The sequence below is a fragment of the Fonsecaea pedrosoi genome (genome assembly GCF_000835455.1).
Source record: "Fonsecaea pedrosoi CBS 271.37 unplaced genomic scaffold supercont1.7, whole genome shotgun sequence".
NCBI lineage: Eukaryota > Fungi > Ascomycota > Eurotiomycetes > Chaetothyriales > Herpotrichiellaceae > Fonsecaea > Fonsecaea pedrosoi.
Window position 1 is genome coordinate 2844142 of NW_013550609.1, and position 17654 is coordinate 2861795.

The 17654-nt window shown below is 51.7% G+C and overlaps 5 protein-coding genes across 5 annotated transcripts; 2 read left to right on the forward strand and 3 right to left on the reverse strand.

Moving 5' to 3' along the window:
• Positions 1–1124: 1124 nt before the first annotated feature.
• On the reverse strand, positions 1125–3263 carry Z517_11070 (woronin body major protein; the record flags this gene model as incomplete). The annotated part of the gene is made up of 3 exons (XM_013424678.1): positions 1125–2088; positions 2215–2535; positions 3076–3263. 3 exons carry the CDS (start codon positions 3261–3263, stop codon positions 1125–1127), a joined length of 1473 nt encoding a protein of 490 aa, XP_013280132.1.
• Positions 3264–3939: 676 nt separating this feature from the next.
• Positions 3940–11631, reverse strand: Z517_11071 (uncharacterized protein; the record flags this gene model as incomplete). Its single annotated transcript, XM_013424679.1, has 1 exon — positions 3940–11631. The coding sequence occupies one exon, from the start codon at positions 11629–11631 to the stop codon at positions 3940–3942; it is 7692 nt and encodes a 2563-aa protein (XP_013280133.1).
• An 823-nt stretch (positions 11632–12454) lies between these two features.
• Z517_11072 (uncharacterized protein) lies at positions 12455–13237 on the reverse strand (the record flags this gene model as incomplete). Its single annotated transcript, XM_013424680.1, has 2 exons — positions 12455–12807; positions 12907–13237. The coding sequence occupies 2 exons, from the start codon at positions 13235–13237 to the stop codon at positions 12455–12457; spliced, it is 684 nt and encodes a 227-aa protein (XP_013280134.1).
• Positions 13238–13840: 603 nt separating this feature from the next.
• Positions 13841–15385, forward strand: Z517_11073 (uncharacterized protein; the record flags this gene model as incomplete). Its single annotated transcript, XM_013424681.1, has 1 exon — positions 13841–15385. The coding sequence occupies one exon, from the start codon at positions 13841–13843 to the stop codon at positions 15383–15385; it is 1545 nt and encodes a 514-aa protein (XP_013280135.1).
• Positions 15386–15958: 573 nt separating this feature from the next.
• On the forward strand, positions 15959–17628 carry Z517_11074 (subtilisin-like protease; the record flags this gene model as incomplete). The annotated part of the gene is made up of 2 exons (XM_013424682.1): positions 15959–16336; positions 16513–17628. 2 exons carry the CDS (start codon positions 15959–15961, stop codon positions 17626–17628), a joined length of 1494 nt encoding a protein of 497 aa, XP_013280136.1.
• Positions 17629–17654: the final 26 nt, after the last annotated feature.

Sequence of the window (17654 nt, forward strand, 5' to 3'; positions counted from 1 at the left end):
GGGGGGGGGGGGGGGGAGGGGACAATGCGTTAGATCAAATCAATACGCCGCACTCCGCTGTGGTTTCTATGAATTTGCCCCGAAGAGCACGATTCGTGCGCTTGATGAAATCCCATGTACGATGTAATATGCGATGTGCGACACCCCGACATGTGATATGCGACATGCCATGTCGGACATGCATCGTGCGACGCGCCTATAACCCCAGTATGAAAAGAACGTATAAATGTGTACTCGGTATTACTTGTAGAGCCAACCAGCAAGCCCGTGGAAGAAAAAAGAAAAAACCTACCTTGGTTGGCACCAGCACCAGCATCAGCTCAGACCGTACCCAGATCCTACAGACCCTCTACCTGAATAGAACCCCGAGAGAGGTCCCTACCTACCCACGCCCCTATGCATCGTGGTGTAGCTTCCGAGCTTCCGAGCTCACGAGCTCGTGATTATAGCTACAAGTAGAGAACAGAGTCTAGAGTTCTATACACGGCCCCTTGGAAGTTCCCGAGTAAAAAAAAGTGCCAAGCAAGGTCGGAGATCAACCTGGGAGGGCACGGGGGTTAGTCTGAATCATTGCAAGTGTTTTCGCTGTGCCATCTACGTACAGTATGGTGATACTAGTTTCCACGGGCTGGCTAAATTACAGAGTACATACTCGGACGAGTAGATCTGGTCGACTCTGAACGTTCCTTTCAATACCTTTCAAGGGTGGTAGGGTGGGAGGTAGTCACCATCCAGAGCGCAGCACTACCTCGTACACTGGCACTAATCTACGAGATACAGGTCTATGCTCGTTGGGTTGTCAAGGCAGAGCAGGACTTATCATCAGTTGTGATTGGAACGCAATCCCATTGCGCCTATCCTTTCCTACCTAGCCTACATACCCTGTTCATGTGTCCCAGCTGGTACGGAAAGGTAGCTACACAGTCCGCCCTCTGCCGAATCGTATAGTTGTCTTGCTGCCATGTACACAAGGGGCAAGTGTATGCACATGAATATATCAGGTAAACCTAGTCCAGATGATGACCCTGAAAGCCAAACCCATCCACGTCGATATTACCCAGGGTGCTTGTTTGTATCCAACCCTACCACTTCACTTCACTACCTTTCCCAACACCATTTCGACTCTACAATCTCGACCCGTGAATGATCTTCATATCCACAATCAACTCCCGGCCACCATCGTTGATGACCAACACGCGAACGCTTCCTCTACCGTCGGCGAACGCTCGGTCAATGCGGTTGAACAGACCGCCCTGGTCAATGACAGGCAGTCCCTGCTTGACATCGCCAGTCTCGGTCATGCAAACAATCATGCCATCCTCGCGGATGTCCAAGACCCGGTACTGCTTGAAGACAGGGCCAAGCATGGTCTGTACGACAACGGAGGGAGCAGGGTTGCTGATGAAAGAGCTCTCTTCGTGCAATTGGCGGGTGAACAGGTCGACACCTAGGTAGCGGTATTGGCCAGTCTGAGAAGACATGCTGATCCGGATGACCTGCGAGGGACGGCCTTGGAGAAGGAGAATGTCACCAATGCGGATGAAGTGGCATTGGATGGGAACACCACGGCCTCCGAAACGAGGCTCGACGAAGCGGACTTGCTCAACGGAGCCATCACGCACGCGGGTAGGGCCGCTGGCCTCTCTTGTATCCGACACCACGACCTCCTCACGGCCACCTTCATGGTGATGGTGGGAGAAGGGGTGCAAGATGCGGTCAGCGGCACGCTCCACCCCGCGGCGGAAGCTGTGGTAGTTGCCCTCGTCGTCGTAGTAACCCATGTCTCTTCTAATTGGTTGATCGACCTTGACCTCTTGTTTCTGGACTGTGACTTCGGCTTGTGCGGGACGGCGACGTTCGTATTCAACGTCGTAGGTGGGATCGACGCGGCGACGGTACTCTCGCTCAGTGATGTCTAGCTGAGATTGAAAAGACTTGTCGTAGGTCTGGCGGCGGTCGTAATCAACTTCGACGTGATCTCGAGTGTCTCGGCGATCGATTTCGATGTCAACGTTGGGGGCCCGGGCACCTCGACGGTCAACCTCGATCTCGACGTTGGTGGCCTTGTAGTCAGTGGGCCCACGGTATCTATGATCGGGACGGGTAGGTTAGCAACGGCTCGGAACTGCCGGGCAGATCAATGCGTTAGAAGCACAGGCACAAATCCAAGCAGAGGGGGCATTGTTGCACGGAACGCATGCAGGCGGCACGTACTTCTCGCGTGTGAGCTCTACCTCGGGGTATCGTCGATCACGCTCCTCCGAGATTCGCACGTCCTCTCGTTGATATTGATCGCGGCGTGGACGGTTGTCTCTGTAGGAGATGTCGACTTCTTCCTTGGAAAATCGAGTATCTTCCCGTCCGACGCGCGACGAAGTTCCGGGTAGTTGAACTTCCCCTTCTACCTTTGTGACGGTAGTTTCTTGGGCAGAAGCGTCACTCCTGTACGTAGACGGGAAGACACTGATTGGGATGGGGACTCGGGCGTCAAAGTCCAGATTGCCAGCTCTGAAAGGCGCCTCAACTCTCTTCTCCCTTGCGGCAGTCGAGAGTCAAGACTGTCTTTGGGGGAAACTGGTACTCGGGAACGAGGACGTGAGGAGGAAGAGTTTGCAACGAGGAAGCCAACAATGCACGCTGAGCAAAAAATGGATCAACAAATGCTTGCAAAAATTTGGAGCAAAAAACGGCCAAATGTTTACAGGATGTGTTTATGGTAGTGAAAGGGAAAGGGGAAAGGAGAAAGAGCTGGGACCATCAGCAACAAGAGGGCTTTTTAAGGAGCAGTTTGGTGGAGATTGAGGATTGGGCCCAGCTGAAGGGCGACTCGTCTGTCGTCCAGTCAGTGCCTGCGCCTGCAACACACAACAATCGACACGCTTGTTACGCTTGTTGACCCGGTTGTCACGGTAGCGAAAAACGCGAAATCCCAATACAGTTTAGTTTGTCTCTCGGCTCCTCCACCGTCCGATTTGGGTCCACGAGTAACGGTGCCTGCGTGGCTGCACAGAGAATATTATTCCATCTCGACACAATTTCTTCTCGAAAGAAAGAGAGAGAATGTGTGTGTGATACCTCATGTTCATGGATGTCCCGGCAGACGACTTGACAAACGCCCAACACCGATCTTCTGGATGGTGTGCCACACTTGCATTGCTCCGCTCTGACCTCGTCCTGTCCGCCAGTCCGCCAGTCCACCATTCCACCAAGTCCGTCCTCCATCGAGCCCAAAAGACAATCAATCCATCGTGTATCCTGATCATTGGCCTGGTGTTACCCTCCTCCCTCCCCAACGCAGCCAAAGAAACCTTGCATCCAACACCCTACCCAAATCCCCCGGAATCCCGTGCATCACATCTCACACCTTTCTGCCAGTTGACGTGAAGAGAGGGACATGGTTGACGCGTGGGCGGACACGGCTTGGTCCTCTGCCTGCAGCTCCTCAGCTCTTGTCACTCGAGCTAGCTGCATTGGCGCATTTCGGCATCCCATGCAGCTCGCAAAACTTCCCCACCAACCATGGGCCACATGTACAGGGATGCAGATGCAAAAAGAGAGACATCTTCCAAAGACACCTGTAATCAAACTGATGCATGTGGGATTTTTTCTTTCCCATGGCTTGAAACGTTTCTCCTACTCCTTCCTATGCCCTTCTTTGGGGTCTGTGCCATTGGTGTCTACGCGATCTATCCAACTTTTCCCAGAACAAGGCTTTTGTAGGCGCTTGGAACGCATAGTAAACAGGCGACCTCAACTCAAGATATTCCAGAGCTCGTATCCAAAAGCCCGTCCACCCCCAACCGAAACCTGCGCCTTGCTATGCCTTTCTAACAACTCATAATTGGTGTATCCTGCACCCCTACCTGACAGTGCACCATCCGCAAAGCATATTCTGCGTTAGTGCCTCTGCACACAGTTCCATTCATACTGCATTCATGATTAGCCAAAGCTCTCCGCTGCACAGCATGTCAAGTCGAGGAAACTCACCACTCGGCCGTCTTCATCCCCAGTGTAGACAACTTGCGGCATGGGAAGGATGCAGCTGATCCCTGCATTCACGTTTGCTCCATCATCCCGGCTGCCGTCAGCATGATTGAGCTGTCGAATGAGCTCCAATTCAAAGCGGCCATCACGGACCACTTTGCTCCAGATACGGACCTGACCCCTCTTGTGGCCGGTAAAGACCAGGTCTCGTTCCAGCCACTCGTTGCCCGCGCCTTCGTAGCATGCGCACGAGACGATGCTCTCCTGCGAGCGGTCTCCAGAGTCCTGTCGCAGGAGCAGATCGCCGTTAAGGGTATACATGCTGATTTCATGCCCGTGACAGAGGACTATATTCCCCGTAACGTCGTTGATAGCCGCACATTGAACTGGCAGATCGCCATCCATCCTGCGGATGAATTCGCTGCGATTGAGATCCCAAAGCATCACTTGTCCATCTGTCGAAGCTGACAATAAGGCATTAAACGACTTTGATATAGCCAAAGAGCTCACGGGTCTGCGGTGCCCAAAAAGTGTGGCCCGTGGATGCAGTTCCACAGTCTTCCCACTTTCAATGACTGTCCACACAGCTACGGTGCAGTCTGTCCCACCAGTGATCAACGTTTTCGAATCAGCGAACAACGCGCAAGACAATTGCCCAATATGCAGATGCTCAAAGAGCCCGATCTGCTTTCTGCTCTCGGTTGAGTAGAACCGGACACTGTTGTCGGAAAACCCCCATTCAAGGTACATGTCGTAATCCGGAGGGATGTTCAGCCTAAATGGCCCTGAGCACAGCAGCCGATCAGACTTCCAGGAATATCTGAGTGAAGCCACTCTTTCCCCTGTTTCTAGGAGTGTTGATGGAATCCGAGTCAACGATTCTGCGGCAGTGTCAAGCCGTTTGTAGCGATGCCGGATCTGTTCTCGCGCAGGATGCGGTTTGGTAAAGACCTGATATGGGGTCTGGCCGAAATTGTGGATGATGCCAATTGTTGCAAGCCGTTCCATTGGGTCGCTAATGGCGTCCAGATCTTTCGCACCTTGGTATGATAGGTAGTGGAATACGTTTACGGCCTCCACAGCAGCTTCGCCTTTCTGTTTGCTGCCAAATATCAGATCGATCCATTTGTGGAGATTGCGGCTGACATAGGGACTCTCAAGTGCTTCGCGCTGTTTGGCAATAAAAATGCGAGGATCACCCTTTGCCCAGGGTGGAAGCTCAACATTTCCGATCGACTGCGATGTCTGCCTGGTACCGAAGTCGAAGTCATTGACGTTGACCAAGAATTCCGGCAGATAATAAAACTCAGGAGTTAACTCGCGGACGTCGCTCATGTTCATTCGGGCTGCTGATTTCCAGGCCCCTTCTATTGAGAAGAACATGCGATCTGGATGATCAAATGTACCCCCCTGTAAGAGGAGATACGACTTGACGAAGGGTTGTAGGCGAATCAGGTAAGATGTCACAATCATGGCCGAGGAATAGTGCGTCCCGTAATGGAAAGCCGGGGTATTGTTGTCGCCCATTTCTGCGAATGTTTGATATCGTTCTCTGAACTCTCTCTCGCGTTCCATCGTTTGACAACCCATTGGTTTGGAAAGATCGCGAAATGTTCTTGGGTCCGTGAGGTCTAGTTCGTCACTCGTGTAGTCTGCGATGACCCACGGGAACACGGGATACTGTGTCAAGTCATTGTACGTTCTTCCCGCCATTGTGTTGATTAGCATGAGATAGTGGAAGTTCGACATTTCCCCCTTTTGCCATTTCCGAGTTGCAGCTAGAGAGCTCGACTGCTGACCAAACACATTTGCAAACTTGGATCCAAGGGTCTGTGGTTCGTCGTCCACACTTCTCAAAGTCTCGTAGCGCCAGGCTGTCTCCGAATGACTGCCCGCTCCGTTAGGTGATGGAGCTTTGGCGCTGATAAGACTGTGCAAGTCGTTCCGAATGTGAGGCGAGACCACGGTCAACAAGTAGCTTCTGCCATCGCCGAAGAAGATCTCGATTGCAACATCTCGGAAAAGAAATCGCCGCTTGGAAACGCTGATAATGTCGGACCACTTCCAACTTCGAGTGCCATGTTCGTCACTCCGGGAGACAATTTTGCGTTCCGTGACATCGCGGCCAGAGATCATTCGGACGTACGGGTCCCGCTCTTCTTGTGGCGCTTGCCAAACATTCACGATCTCGCCATCAGCCCGCTGGAAAAAGTTGTCGAGAATGTAAATATAGTCTTTGCCCAGGATGAGGAGGCCTTCCACCGCTTCAAGTCCTAGAATACGAGAGATGTTGGCAACGTGCTTGACCTGGTCTCCGCGGTGAAGGCTGCGCATCACCTTCCGATTCTTGTCTTCGAAATCATCCATTTCGATATTTGGATCTTCAACCAATTCGAAACTCTCCTCGCCTTCCATGGCCTCGCTTTGGGTTTCACTGTCTGCTGTTTGTTTGGTGCTTTCTTGAAGGGATGGGAATGGTTCAGTTCCGCTGTTGACGCGCTTCGGGGTGTCGACAACTGGTGTTACGCCAGGGGGTGTCACACCAACGGGTGTTACACCTATCGATTCCGCTGTGGACATCTTGGTGTTTCTAGTATCAAGCCGCAGTTGTGGCATATCAGACCCTTTCCTCTTTGGCTGTTGATCGTCTTCTGTGTAGGTGTAGTCCTCGTGTAATCGCATTCGCATCCGATTCCGTCCTTCTGTTTGATCCAATCTCCACTTTCTGGATTTATTCGTGGCAAACAGCCCCGCTGGTTTACTTGTATCTCTCTGCATCCGATTAAAGCTGGCTTCGGTGTACACCAGATCGTCCTGCTGATCTTGGACCAGCCGCTGGTGCTTGAGGTATTCAGAGGAGTAGATATTGGCAGTCCAATTTTCGAAAGCGATCTCATGGCGACGAATCAGATCCTCACGGTCGGCCTCTTCTCGTGCCCATTGCTTGAGCTTCTCTCGCCGGCGTGCTATTCTCATCCGTCCGTTTTCTTCAGTCCTTTTATTTTCTGAAGTGACGAATCCATTCCACTGCTTCGAAAGGGTATCAAAAAACAAAGAATCCAGCTCATTGCGGTGCTCGTCGACCCAGTAGAGAAAAGTTTCATTGTCCAGTTCAACCAGCTTCGAAAATCCGCCAGTCAGGCCTTTCTGCTCCGTTGTGTCGGTCTGCCCGAAAATCGCTGCTGCTTCATCCGGCTTTTGGACTAGTATGATCCTCCATAAATTGGCTGCCGCTTGCCGAACAGCATCAGTGTTCGAAATGAGGTTGGCGTACAAAAGGTAACAAATCAACTGCAGATTAGCCGATTGAGTGTCTTCACCGGACAGTAAGACCGTCTGCCAATAGGTCAACTTTTCCAAAAAGGGTAACGAGTCATTGTCATGAATTGATGAGAGACTGAGAAGGACTGTCCGGAAAACAACAGCGCGGATGATGGCGACGGTCTGCGCACACAGTCGAACGCTCTTCAATTTTGCAACATCGGGGCGTTGAAGATATTCTAATATGGATCCTGATAAGTCGAGTACCGGGTCGGCACCTCCAATGAACCATCCTTCGAAGAGAGCCTCTTCAAGGTGTCCGAAGAGGCGGGCTAGGTTGGTCAATACCCTAGGCTCTGTTAGGATCGACTGATTTAGTGCTATATGGTTAGCGAGCTGCGAGACGGTGTTTCTTAAGATCCACGTTTCGAAGTAAGATTGGTGCTCGATGAAGCCAGGTGGTGTCTTCAGGAAAAGCCCGAGGCCTGGAAACTCCTTCCGGACTAGGATTTGATCCATGAAAACAGATATAACTATCTCCAACAAGCCCTGAACAATGGAATGACTGTCGTGAAGTTCTGGCACCTTTCCCGTAGCAGAGTTTGAGCCGTTCGAGGGTGAAGCTGCTGTGGAGGTGACGGAACCAGTCTGGCGGGCGTGGTCCTTAGTGACGAGCACAAAAGATGAGCCTCTTCGAAGAGTTTTACCTCTGTTCGCCGTAGACGAGTTTTCTGTGTCGATAGTCCGGACAACAGGTGGAGCGGTCGAGAGAGGATGGACAACAACATCTCCACCATCAAATGTAAGCGTTGAATCCCGGGCATCTAGCTCCGTCTTCGCCTCGACCACGTCAGACCCAACCACAACAGGAAATAACACGGCAAGAAGATCTTGGACGTATGAAGACGTGGCTGCAAAATCCCGGAATTTCTGTGACCGAGTGTGGAGGTCGGCAAGGAACTGAACAACAGTGTTGAATGTCTCGACGTGTTGACTCGTTACAATTGTGAGCAAAGGGTTCGGTGGTGCCATTGTTGACATGGAAAGTCGCTCAGGTGGTCCATTCAGCTCTTCCAATGGTGGCGCCAGGAACGAAGCAGCTTGGTGCCTTTTCGACGACACGATGGTCTTCAGGCCGCTCTGCAACATGCCCGTGATGACTTCGAGGATTTCTGGATAGAACACCGAGAGCTCTTTCTTGTTAGCAAAGAGGTCGATGAATCCGTACAGATCAAAGTTTCTATCCAGATCTAGATTTGCAACGTCAAGATCAAACAGAACTGCGAACAAGGCAGGCCATAATGCTGGAAGATGCCACCATCTCTTCAAACGGTAAGTCATGATGGTGAAGCCAGATGTCTTGGACGTATCCTTGAATTTTTTGACATAGGCATCGCCGTGGACGACAAGCAATCTCGCCAGAATTCTCATCGAAAGCACTACGACTTCCGGCGACGTTTCGGACAGCAGATACAGAAGCCACTTGTTTGTCACCGTTTTGGCAAATTTCTTGATCAGGCTGTCGTCGTCTTTGCGGCACAACATTTCCGAATAGAGGCGGAGAACTTCCATTCCAATCTCAAAATGTGACAGAGTCGATACGCCGTCGTCTTTAGGACCATGAGATGATCCGGCTGACGAACTTCGTTGTCGGGCTTCCCGGCGTATGGGTTTCCGCGCTTGTAGGCCCACATTGCGTTTGTTCACGGAGAATGTTATGAACAGAGCGAGAGAGCGTAAAGTTTCCGCAGATAACGTTTGAGGCAAGAGAACTTTGATTGCTGCCATATACTGTGGCATGATGGGACGCATCACGGGCTCGGATTTCAAAGCTTCCATCAGACGTTTGAGCACTCTCATCCTTGTCAGTCTTCTCAAGTTAAACCGTTTGTATTCGCTTTGCTCCGCAAACACCAAAAATTGATCAAAGTATAATTGCTGCACAGGAAGTGGTCCACATCTCCAGAGGCTGGTGTCTGCTACTAAAACTTTGTAGGCCAAAGGGTTGTTGATGACCGATTTTGTCAAATTCTCAGGATTATAGCCGGTGAAAGAAAGGATGGAAGTCAGAACCCGCATGCTCAGCCCGGTCCTATCGAGTCTTGATGTTGGGATTGCCCAAGCGACTTTTGCAGCCTCCCCGTTGCTTTGCGAGGGAAGGCTGAGCTTCTCTTTCAACAGCATTGCTAGAATTGCGTAGCCGCCATCTCTTTCCATCACTTCGCTGTTTCTCCAACTGTGTCGGACGGTTTCCAGCAGGATGTCGACTGCGAGGGCCACGTCTTCTGTCGTCCGGGCTCGTTGCACGAGTCCCAATCCGACCGCACCGCAACCGCCCAAACGCCAGCTGGCATCGTCTAGTGACTGCGGGACCGTCACTGTGGGATCGCCCATGAGTAGAAAAACGCCCCGAGCTTGAGTCAATGCATCGTTGATCGAGGGCACTGCGCCATTGATCGCCACGGCACTCGTACCCGAGCGGGTATAGGCCACAAGATTTTTGGCTGCTAGTTTTGACAATGACTTGACCAACTGAGTTTCGTCGATGTTATTTCGATCGTCGTTATCGAGGATTGTCGCAGGGGAAACGTTGATCAATATCTTGTCCTCGCGGATGAGAGTGCTTGCCTTCTGACGGATAGCCATGATGAGTTCTGAATGTTCCTCCTTTCCCGGATGCAGCATCTCGTTCCGTAAATTCAGTGCCGCTGAGGCCTCATATGTCTGGAAAGAGCCAAGGCAATCCTGAAAGTTACCATGGTACTTTGGGCCGAGATAATAAAAGACGGCAATCAAGTCATCACTCATGGTCTCTTGAAACAGAATTGCAGAACCAAGTGACCACTTCGAGAGACAAGCCACTCCAGCAGAACTCGGGGACAAATCCTGGGGTGTACCGAAAAACGCTTGGACCTTGACATTGTTTTGGCCTCGTTCACTGAGAGGCGTTGAAGGGTAATTCGCCTTCTGGTGCTCCACGAAATCTCCATCCACGAACAGCAAAGCCTTTGCAGAAGATGTCGTCCGTGGTCGTTTATGCACCACGCAGATGTGATACCATCGATCTGGCTGAAAAGCAACTGACTTGAACCTGACACTAGGCCTGGTGCCTTGTATCGCTGTCTGCAGAATAAGGTGATGGGTGTCTTTCTCGAGGTAAGCTAGAACGAAACAAGTTTGAGTCCTGTCGAAAGCTCCGAAGAGTGTGGTATGCGCTTGTTTATCGAAGGCGTCAAATCGAGCCCAAAGGCTCAGCGTGTAGCCACCAGTATCGAGAGGCGGGAAGGGTCTACCAAGAGTGGACAGTTCCGTGGATGCATAGCCATTCTGGGATAAGTCAAATTGCAGACTAGGCGGCTGCCGGGAGATGGTAATAGCCTCATGCAGGAATGAGGCAGCATCTGAAGAAGAAATGGCTTGTTTGAAAAGGAAATCAGCATCGTCCAGGTTGGAGACCCCTTCCTGGCAAAGAACCAGGGCTACTTCCTTCATCAGACTTCTTTCGGAGGCAGAGAGTTGCTCTTCAAAGATCAGCTTGAGCACTGCAGTTAAAACTCCAGCCGTGTGTGCGGAGACAATGTTCTGGCGCGATGTCGAAAGTAATTCCTTGAGGCTGAGCGGCAGCGCGACTCTCACAAGTCGTTGCGGAATCTTCCCAACCTTGACACCGGTTGTCCAAAGCCCAAGCGTCACAGTTAGCAGCTCTGGGACTGCCAGTTCGGTAACATTTGCCAGTGATTTGACAATGCCTGCCCGTACTGAATCGATCGTTTCCTCTGAAAAGAGGTTGTCATCTTGAAAGCTTGTGGATCGTTCCAGAGCACTGTAAATGTCCTCAATCATCTCCACGCCAGTAGCCGCTGCAAAGAGGATCCCGAAGAATTGCTCCAGGTGAAGATCATCGCCTGTCTGGCAAGACAGGAGAGTGAACACTTGTCCCAGAGTGCATTGCAGCGAGTCCCAACCACCACTATCAACCCTTGTTCTGAAGTATCTCTGATTTCCCTCGTGACCTTCCAAGCCCGCCCCGAGTACGCCGAACCATTGTGAAAGAGACTGAAGGAATGACTTGGCAGTTGCAGGAGGTCCGGTTGGCACAGAGTAAGAGTCGACAAGTGAGCGAAGGAGACGGAGCAGCGCCTGGAAGCCACCGGCTCGTCGAAAGCCACTGTGTGCTCCGTGTATATCACTGTCATCTTTCAGAAAGTGCCGCAGTTGTTGCAGACAGGCTGCTTGATCAAGACTGTTTTGCAGCACATCGTAGGAGCTGTGATCGAGAGCGTCAAGACTCTTGACGAGTTGTGCAATATCCTTGTCTTCCGGACGCAGGATGTCTGCGGTCGACACGGCCCGCGAGCGAGTGTGGGTGTTAACGGTGAGGCCCATGTCTTTGTACAACTCGGGCCCACCTCTTATCTGGCCTTTGCACCGTAGACGATATTTGCCGCGACAGCATAGGGAGAGGTAAAGGCGTCACGAGGTACTTTGAGTCAGAGTGTGTCTGGAAGTCTGGTCAGAGACCAATACAAAACGCGGCAGGGTATCGAACGGTCAGCATCGGGATATGCCCTGTGCTGGAGCAGCGGGGAAGGACTGTAGATCTTTCACGGACGGCAATGGCGCAGACAGACGTAGGAGGGGTGTTGGTTAACAGTGTAGGATTCCAGTTTCATGTGGTAGACATGTTATGGAGTACAATAGTCACTATTGTAAGGGCTGTTGCAGCATTTCACCGCATATGAAGGGGGTTCACTGTGAAGGGTGGAAAACTGTGGGTGACGTTGGAGTCCGCACTTTGTCGGAACCGCTAGATCTGTATTTTGGCCCCCGAACATCACCTCAGCCACCAACAATGGATCACAGACCGAGAACTTCGATGAGATAAAACCTTCTCAGGACAAGATGTAACTCCCTAAAGGAGGCACCAATCAAGATTTCACAGGGATGTAACACTCTCACGTGGCGATTTGGAATGAATCAAGATTGGGATATTTCACAATGAACGCAGCCTGATTTCACGTCCCCTTCCACGGTCGGTCCGCGACATCACAGTCTAGCCCAAAGCGAGGCGTCCGATAACTTGCAAGCCACGAAGGAAGGCTCTGCCACCCATTACCCGAAGGAGTTGGATTCGTGGGTGCGGACAACAATTGAGATTGAGAAAGCATCTTCCCGTTGAAAATCTTCGGAACATATGGTGCGCGGCTTACTAGAGCCCGTGTTCTCTCCTGCCTTTCTCCATGTCTTCATTCAAGCTCTTGACAACCTCTCTGCTTGCCAACCGCTCCATCCACTCGTTGTACTTTGTAAACTTATCCAACCGTTTCTCCTGCCCCAGATGCTTCAGCAAGTCCTTTGCGAGATTGGCCCAATTGATAAATGACAGATCTGCATATGTGCATTTATCCCCCACAAGATAGGCTTGCTTCGTGGTGGTGAGGTGAGTATCAAGCACGAAAGTAACCCGCTCTATCTCATCAACGTAGCGTGTGATGGCGCTTGGGATTTTCTCAGGATGGTATTTTGTGAACCAGATGGCTTGGCCGAAGTATGGTCCCTGGCCTATAGAAGGATCAATTACATGTCACAGACTCTGGAACAGGAACGTGATTGGGAAGTGTCTTGGGAAACACAGACCGAGTCTGCGTCGAGGGGACTGACCTGAAACCTGAAACATCAACCACTGCTGTTGTAGGTACTTTTCAGGAGCGCTCTTGTAGGACAGCTTCCCCCCTTTGTCATACTCGTCGATCAGATATAGGATGATCGCGCCAGACTCCCACAGCGTTATTCCAGTGTTGGGATCCACGATTGCTGGCACGCGGCCATTCACATTGACCTTAGTAAACGACTCGGACTTTACATCGGCAAGTTCGACAATGCGCCAGTCGAAAGGAATACCAAGTTCCTCAAGGATGATGCGTATCTTGTACGGGTTGGGCGCTCCCCAGTGGCCGTAGACCGTCAGAGGCTTTAGTGTACTGGCAGCCATCTTGGTGAAGGAGGACCAAGTGTTTTGGGCAAGAGTAGGTGAAAACTTTATCACAGAAGACAAAAGGTGTCGATGGTAAGTGAACCTCTGGAGGTAATTGAATAGATAGAAGAGCTTTGCCCATGATCTAGGATTTGGGCTGGTCCTCCTCGACTTTTATACCCCAGCAGCTGCTGACCTTCATGGTCGGCCGGATTGCAAATCGTCGTCGCATGCTTCTTTGCTCATCATGGACTCCCCACAGTCACATCGCAGCCGCCTACTTTCAGCTTGGATTCGACCGAGAAGTGGCATGGGAAGGTGTTGGCAAGGCCAACAGAGGGAAAGCAGCGACGGAGCCCCGGTTTTCATTTAACCATCATGACATTAGTGGTATAACTCAAAGAGGTTTAGTCTAGGGCTTGCAAGTGTAGCCTTACACAACATCCCAAGCCCCCATTCTACCCTTCTACAACACGAGGTCAGCAACAGCCACGCTTTCTCGCGAGAAACCCTTTGACTGCCCTTGGATCTCGTCCGAGGCGGAGGACGGAATGCTCCAGTACAAAACCTCCAATTGGCCCCCTGACTTATTGAGTACGAGAAGAACATTCAGCATCGGCCATGGAGAAAACCGATTACCTGTTTGTGCATTTGACCTCGTCTCCTAGGGACCGAGTATCACAGCAACTCCAATACGCTGCATGCAAGGCCCACATTTCTAGGAGAGCTCACCGGAAACGGCGACAAAAGCAGAAGAAGCAGGAAGACGATACGGGCAGCAGTCAAGCTCCGGACTCGGCTCGTAGTCTCTCCCTACTGCCTCTCGAAATCAGGGGCAACTCGGACCCTTTCAACTCCCATATGATCACAGTGTCGCCCATTGTGAACCAAGCAGTCTCCTTTGTCCGGTTCCATCTCAATCGGTGCTGGTCACCGAGTTACATGGCATATTTTCAGGACAACAGCCCTGGAAACTGTCCCATATTGGGGACCAGCAGCACAATTGGCACGATGGCAGCAGAATGGATCTGGTCTTTTTTTGTTGCAGACGTCGGAACGTTCTGGTCTGCTGTGGCCAGCATACTGCCACTAATGATTCGCTTCGTTCCGTCAGAGAGGGCACAAGAACTCCATCGAGTTTCTCTAGAGCTCAAGGCAAGGATCCTGGCAGGCCTGAGAGAGACCTTGCAGAATAAGCAGCTGAATTCTCAGCCTAGCATGACACTGATCTATCAAGTCAAAGCGCTCTTTCGTGAAGCTACGACGAGCGGAGACACCCATAGTGCCTGCGTCCATGCAAGGCTTCTGTTCTGGCTTACCAACCAATTACCTATCACAGAATGCCAAGGGGGTGAAGATGTCCTGGGTATAGCTTTGTGGGGGGACAGCCTCTCAGCCTTGTTTCAACTCCGACGACCGATTTTCAATTACCTCAGTTGGATGCCTCAGATCGTTGCTACTACATGGAATTCGGCAGAATCCTTGCTTCCCAATCTTCGGGGAGGTCATGTACCTGTACCTGAATGTGTGGTCAGTCCTCAGCTTCGAGAGGCTTTCAGTCACATCAGGCGGGTCCTCAACATCGGTAAGATTCCAATGCCTCCTGACAACGACGAGCATCTCAGGCGTGCCCGGTTGATCTTCCACTGGATTACCACCAAGTCCGAATATCACATAAGCAGGTTGTTGGATTTGTATTTCGATCTCCTAGAGATTGAGAATCTCAACGAGCTGTCTGAAGGTGGGAGGCATACCGAGGCTGCTCTTGCGCTGGCTCTGTTATATGTTTTCCAGAAGAGCTTCAGCGACACCTCGCAATCTGGCTGTATTGATGTTCACGACAGCGCAACCATCATTCTCCCAGCCCTTCTGACCAGAATACAATCTGCGTTTTCGAGCTGCTCCCCAACAGAACGGATTATGTACAACGATGCACATTTCTGGATACTCTTCATAGGCTCGTTTTGCGAAGAGCACTTACGGTACCAGTACTCACAGGGAAACGATAAGAATGGGGAGTGGTTCCATCAGCAGCTGGCCGAGCAAGCCCTCGAAAACGGACTTATCAGTTGGGGTGATGCCAGAGTTGTGCTTGGGAGATTTGTTGTAAATGATTTTCTCACGCCCCCCGCCCAGGAGTGGTATGAACAGACTTGTCGATGCTAGAACTCGGGAGATAGAGATTAGGAGACAATGGATGCTTGTACTCGGTACCTCGAAGACACAGAGGGATGTTCTCCGTGCCAGGTACCCGCTGACGTGTTGGGGGTGGAGATATGGGCGAGACGGGGGGCGTGATGCGTGATGGGGGCGCATGGATGAAAGCAGCCAATCTGGACCCGTGGATAAGTTCAGGGTCCTCCGGGATCCGCAACCGGCCAAAGTGCCTTGCCTTGCCAGCAGTCACTCGGACACCCACTGAAACCCCCCCAAAGCCTCCAAGCTCCCCGGCAACAACTGGGTCTAGCCCGAAGCTGCGTAAGTGGCAGCCTGGTTTAGGCGGTAGTGCGGCAAGTAGTCATGCGTCCACTTGTGGCTGTGGCATCATCTACTGTATCTCTTATCCCATCTCTCTTGGTTCCTTAAAGATACCATCCTCCCCATCACTCTCATCATCACCTTCGACTCCTTAACTTTCCCCATCTCCTGTGCAGCTTGATTCATCCAAGCTCGCACTTCTATTGTCCTTTTCCTTTTCCATTTATCTCATCTTCCTGCCGCTGTCAACCCATCTTCATCATGAAGGGTTACGCATTCGCCTTATCGCTCCTCCCACTGTTGGCGGCAGGCTCGCCAGTCCTCGTCGACACCATCCACAACGATGCTGCTCCTGTCATCTCCTCGTCCAATGCAAAGGAGATTCCCGACTCTTACATGGTTATCTTCAAGAAGCATGTGACCGAGCGAGATGCTAGCGCCCATCACTCGTGGATTCAGGATGCCCATGTGTCACACGAGTCCCGCAAGCTGGAGCTTCGGAAACGCAGCCAAGTTCCTATGTCGGATGAGACTGTCTTTGAAGGGCTGAGACACACCTACAACATTCCCGGCGGCCTCTTGGGCTATGCTGGCCATTTCGATGAAGGAGTCATCGAATTGGTCCGAAGGCACCCGGATGTAAGTTCCTATCCTACTCGTTTCCGCTCTTCAGTCTTCAGTTGGCCTGCGCCCATTTGATATCATCGACACGATGGTATTGCTATGATTTCCCCGTATTCACAAGCTACTTTTTCCCACCGTGCCTCTCCGCACTTTGGTGTATTTGTCCGAAGCTCACGTGCTTGATTGCTTAGGTTGAATACATTGAGCGTGACTCCGAGGTCCGAACTATGAACTCTACTCCGTCGCTCGAGAAGAACGCCCCCTGGGGCCTTGCCCGTATCTCTCACCGTGAAGCCTTGGGCTTTGGCAACTTTAACAAATACCTCTACTCTGCGGACGGCGGTGAGGGGGTCGACGCCTACGTCATTGACACCGGTACCAACATCGAGCACGTGGATTTTGAGGGCCGTGCCAGCTGGGGCAAGACAATCCCCGTTGGCGACGAAGATGTGGATGGTAACGGACACGGTACACACTGCTCTGGCACGATCGCTGGCAAGAAATTCGGTGTTGCCAAGAAGGCCAATGTCTATGCCGTGAAGGTCCTCAAGTCGAATGGGTCTGGCACCATGTCCGATGTTGTCAAGGGCGTCGAATGGGCTGCAAATTCTCACTCCGAAGCCGTTAGCGCCGCAAAGAAGGGCAAGAAGAAGGGCTTCAAGGGCAGTGTCGCCAACATGAGTTTGGGAGGTGGCAAGTCCAGAGTCCTGGATCTTGCCGTCAACGCCGCGGTGGACACTGGTCTTCACTTTGCCGTCGCTGCCGGAAACGACAACGCCGATTCTTGCAACTATTCCCCTGCTGCCGCTGAGAAGGCCATCACGGTCGGTGCCTCCACTTTGGCCGATGAGCGTGCTTACTTCTCCAACTACGGCACCTGCAACGACATCTTTGCTCCTGGTCTCAACATTCTTTCCACCTGGATTGGCAGCAAGTATGCCACCAACATCATCTCTGGCACTTCCATGGCTTCTCCTCACATCTGCGGTCTCCTTGCCTACTTCCTGTCTCTTCAACCGTCGAGCGATTCCGCATATGCTGTTGCTGCCATCACCCCCAAGCAGATGAAGGCAAACATGATCTCCATCGCTACCGAGGGTGCTCTTTCCAATGTTCCCTCTGACACTGCCAACATCCTCGCATGGAACGGTGGTGGCAAGTCCAACTACACTGAGATCATTGGCGATGGCGGCTACACTTTCCGCCAATCCAACGCTGAGTCGTATCTCTCTGAGAAGGCCTCCGAGCTGAAGGCCGAGCTGAAGCAGATTGCGGCCGAACTTGAGGCTCTGATTGAGAAGTCTTAGAAGGTTGCATGAGCTGCTCCAATTCT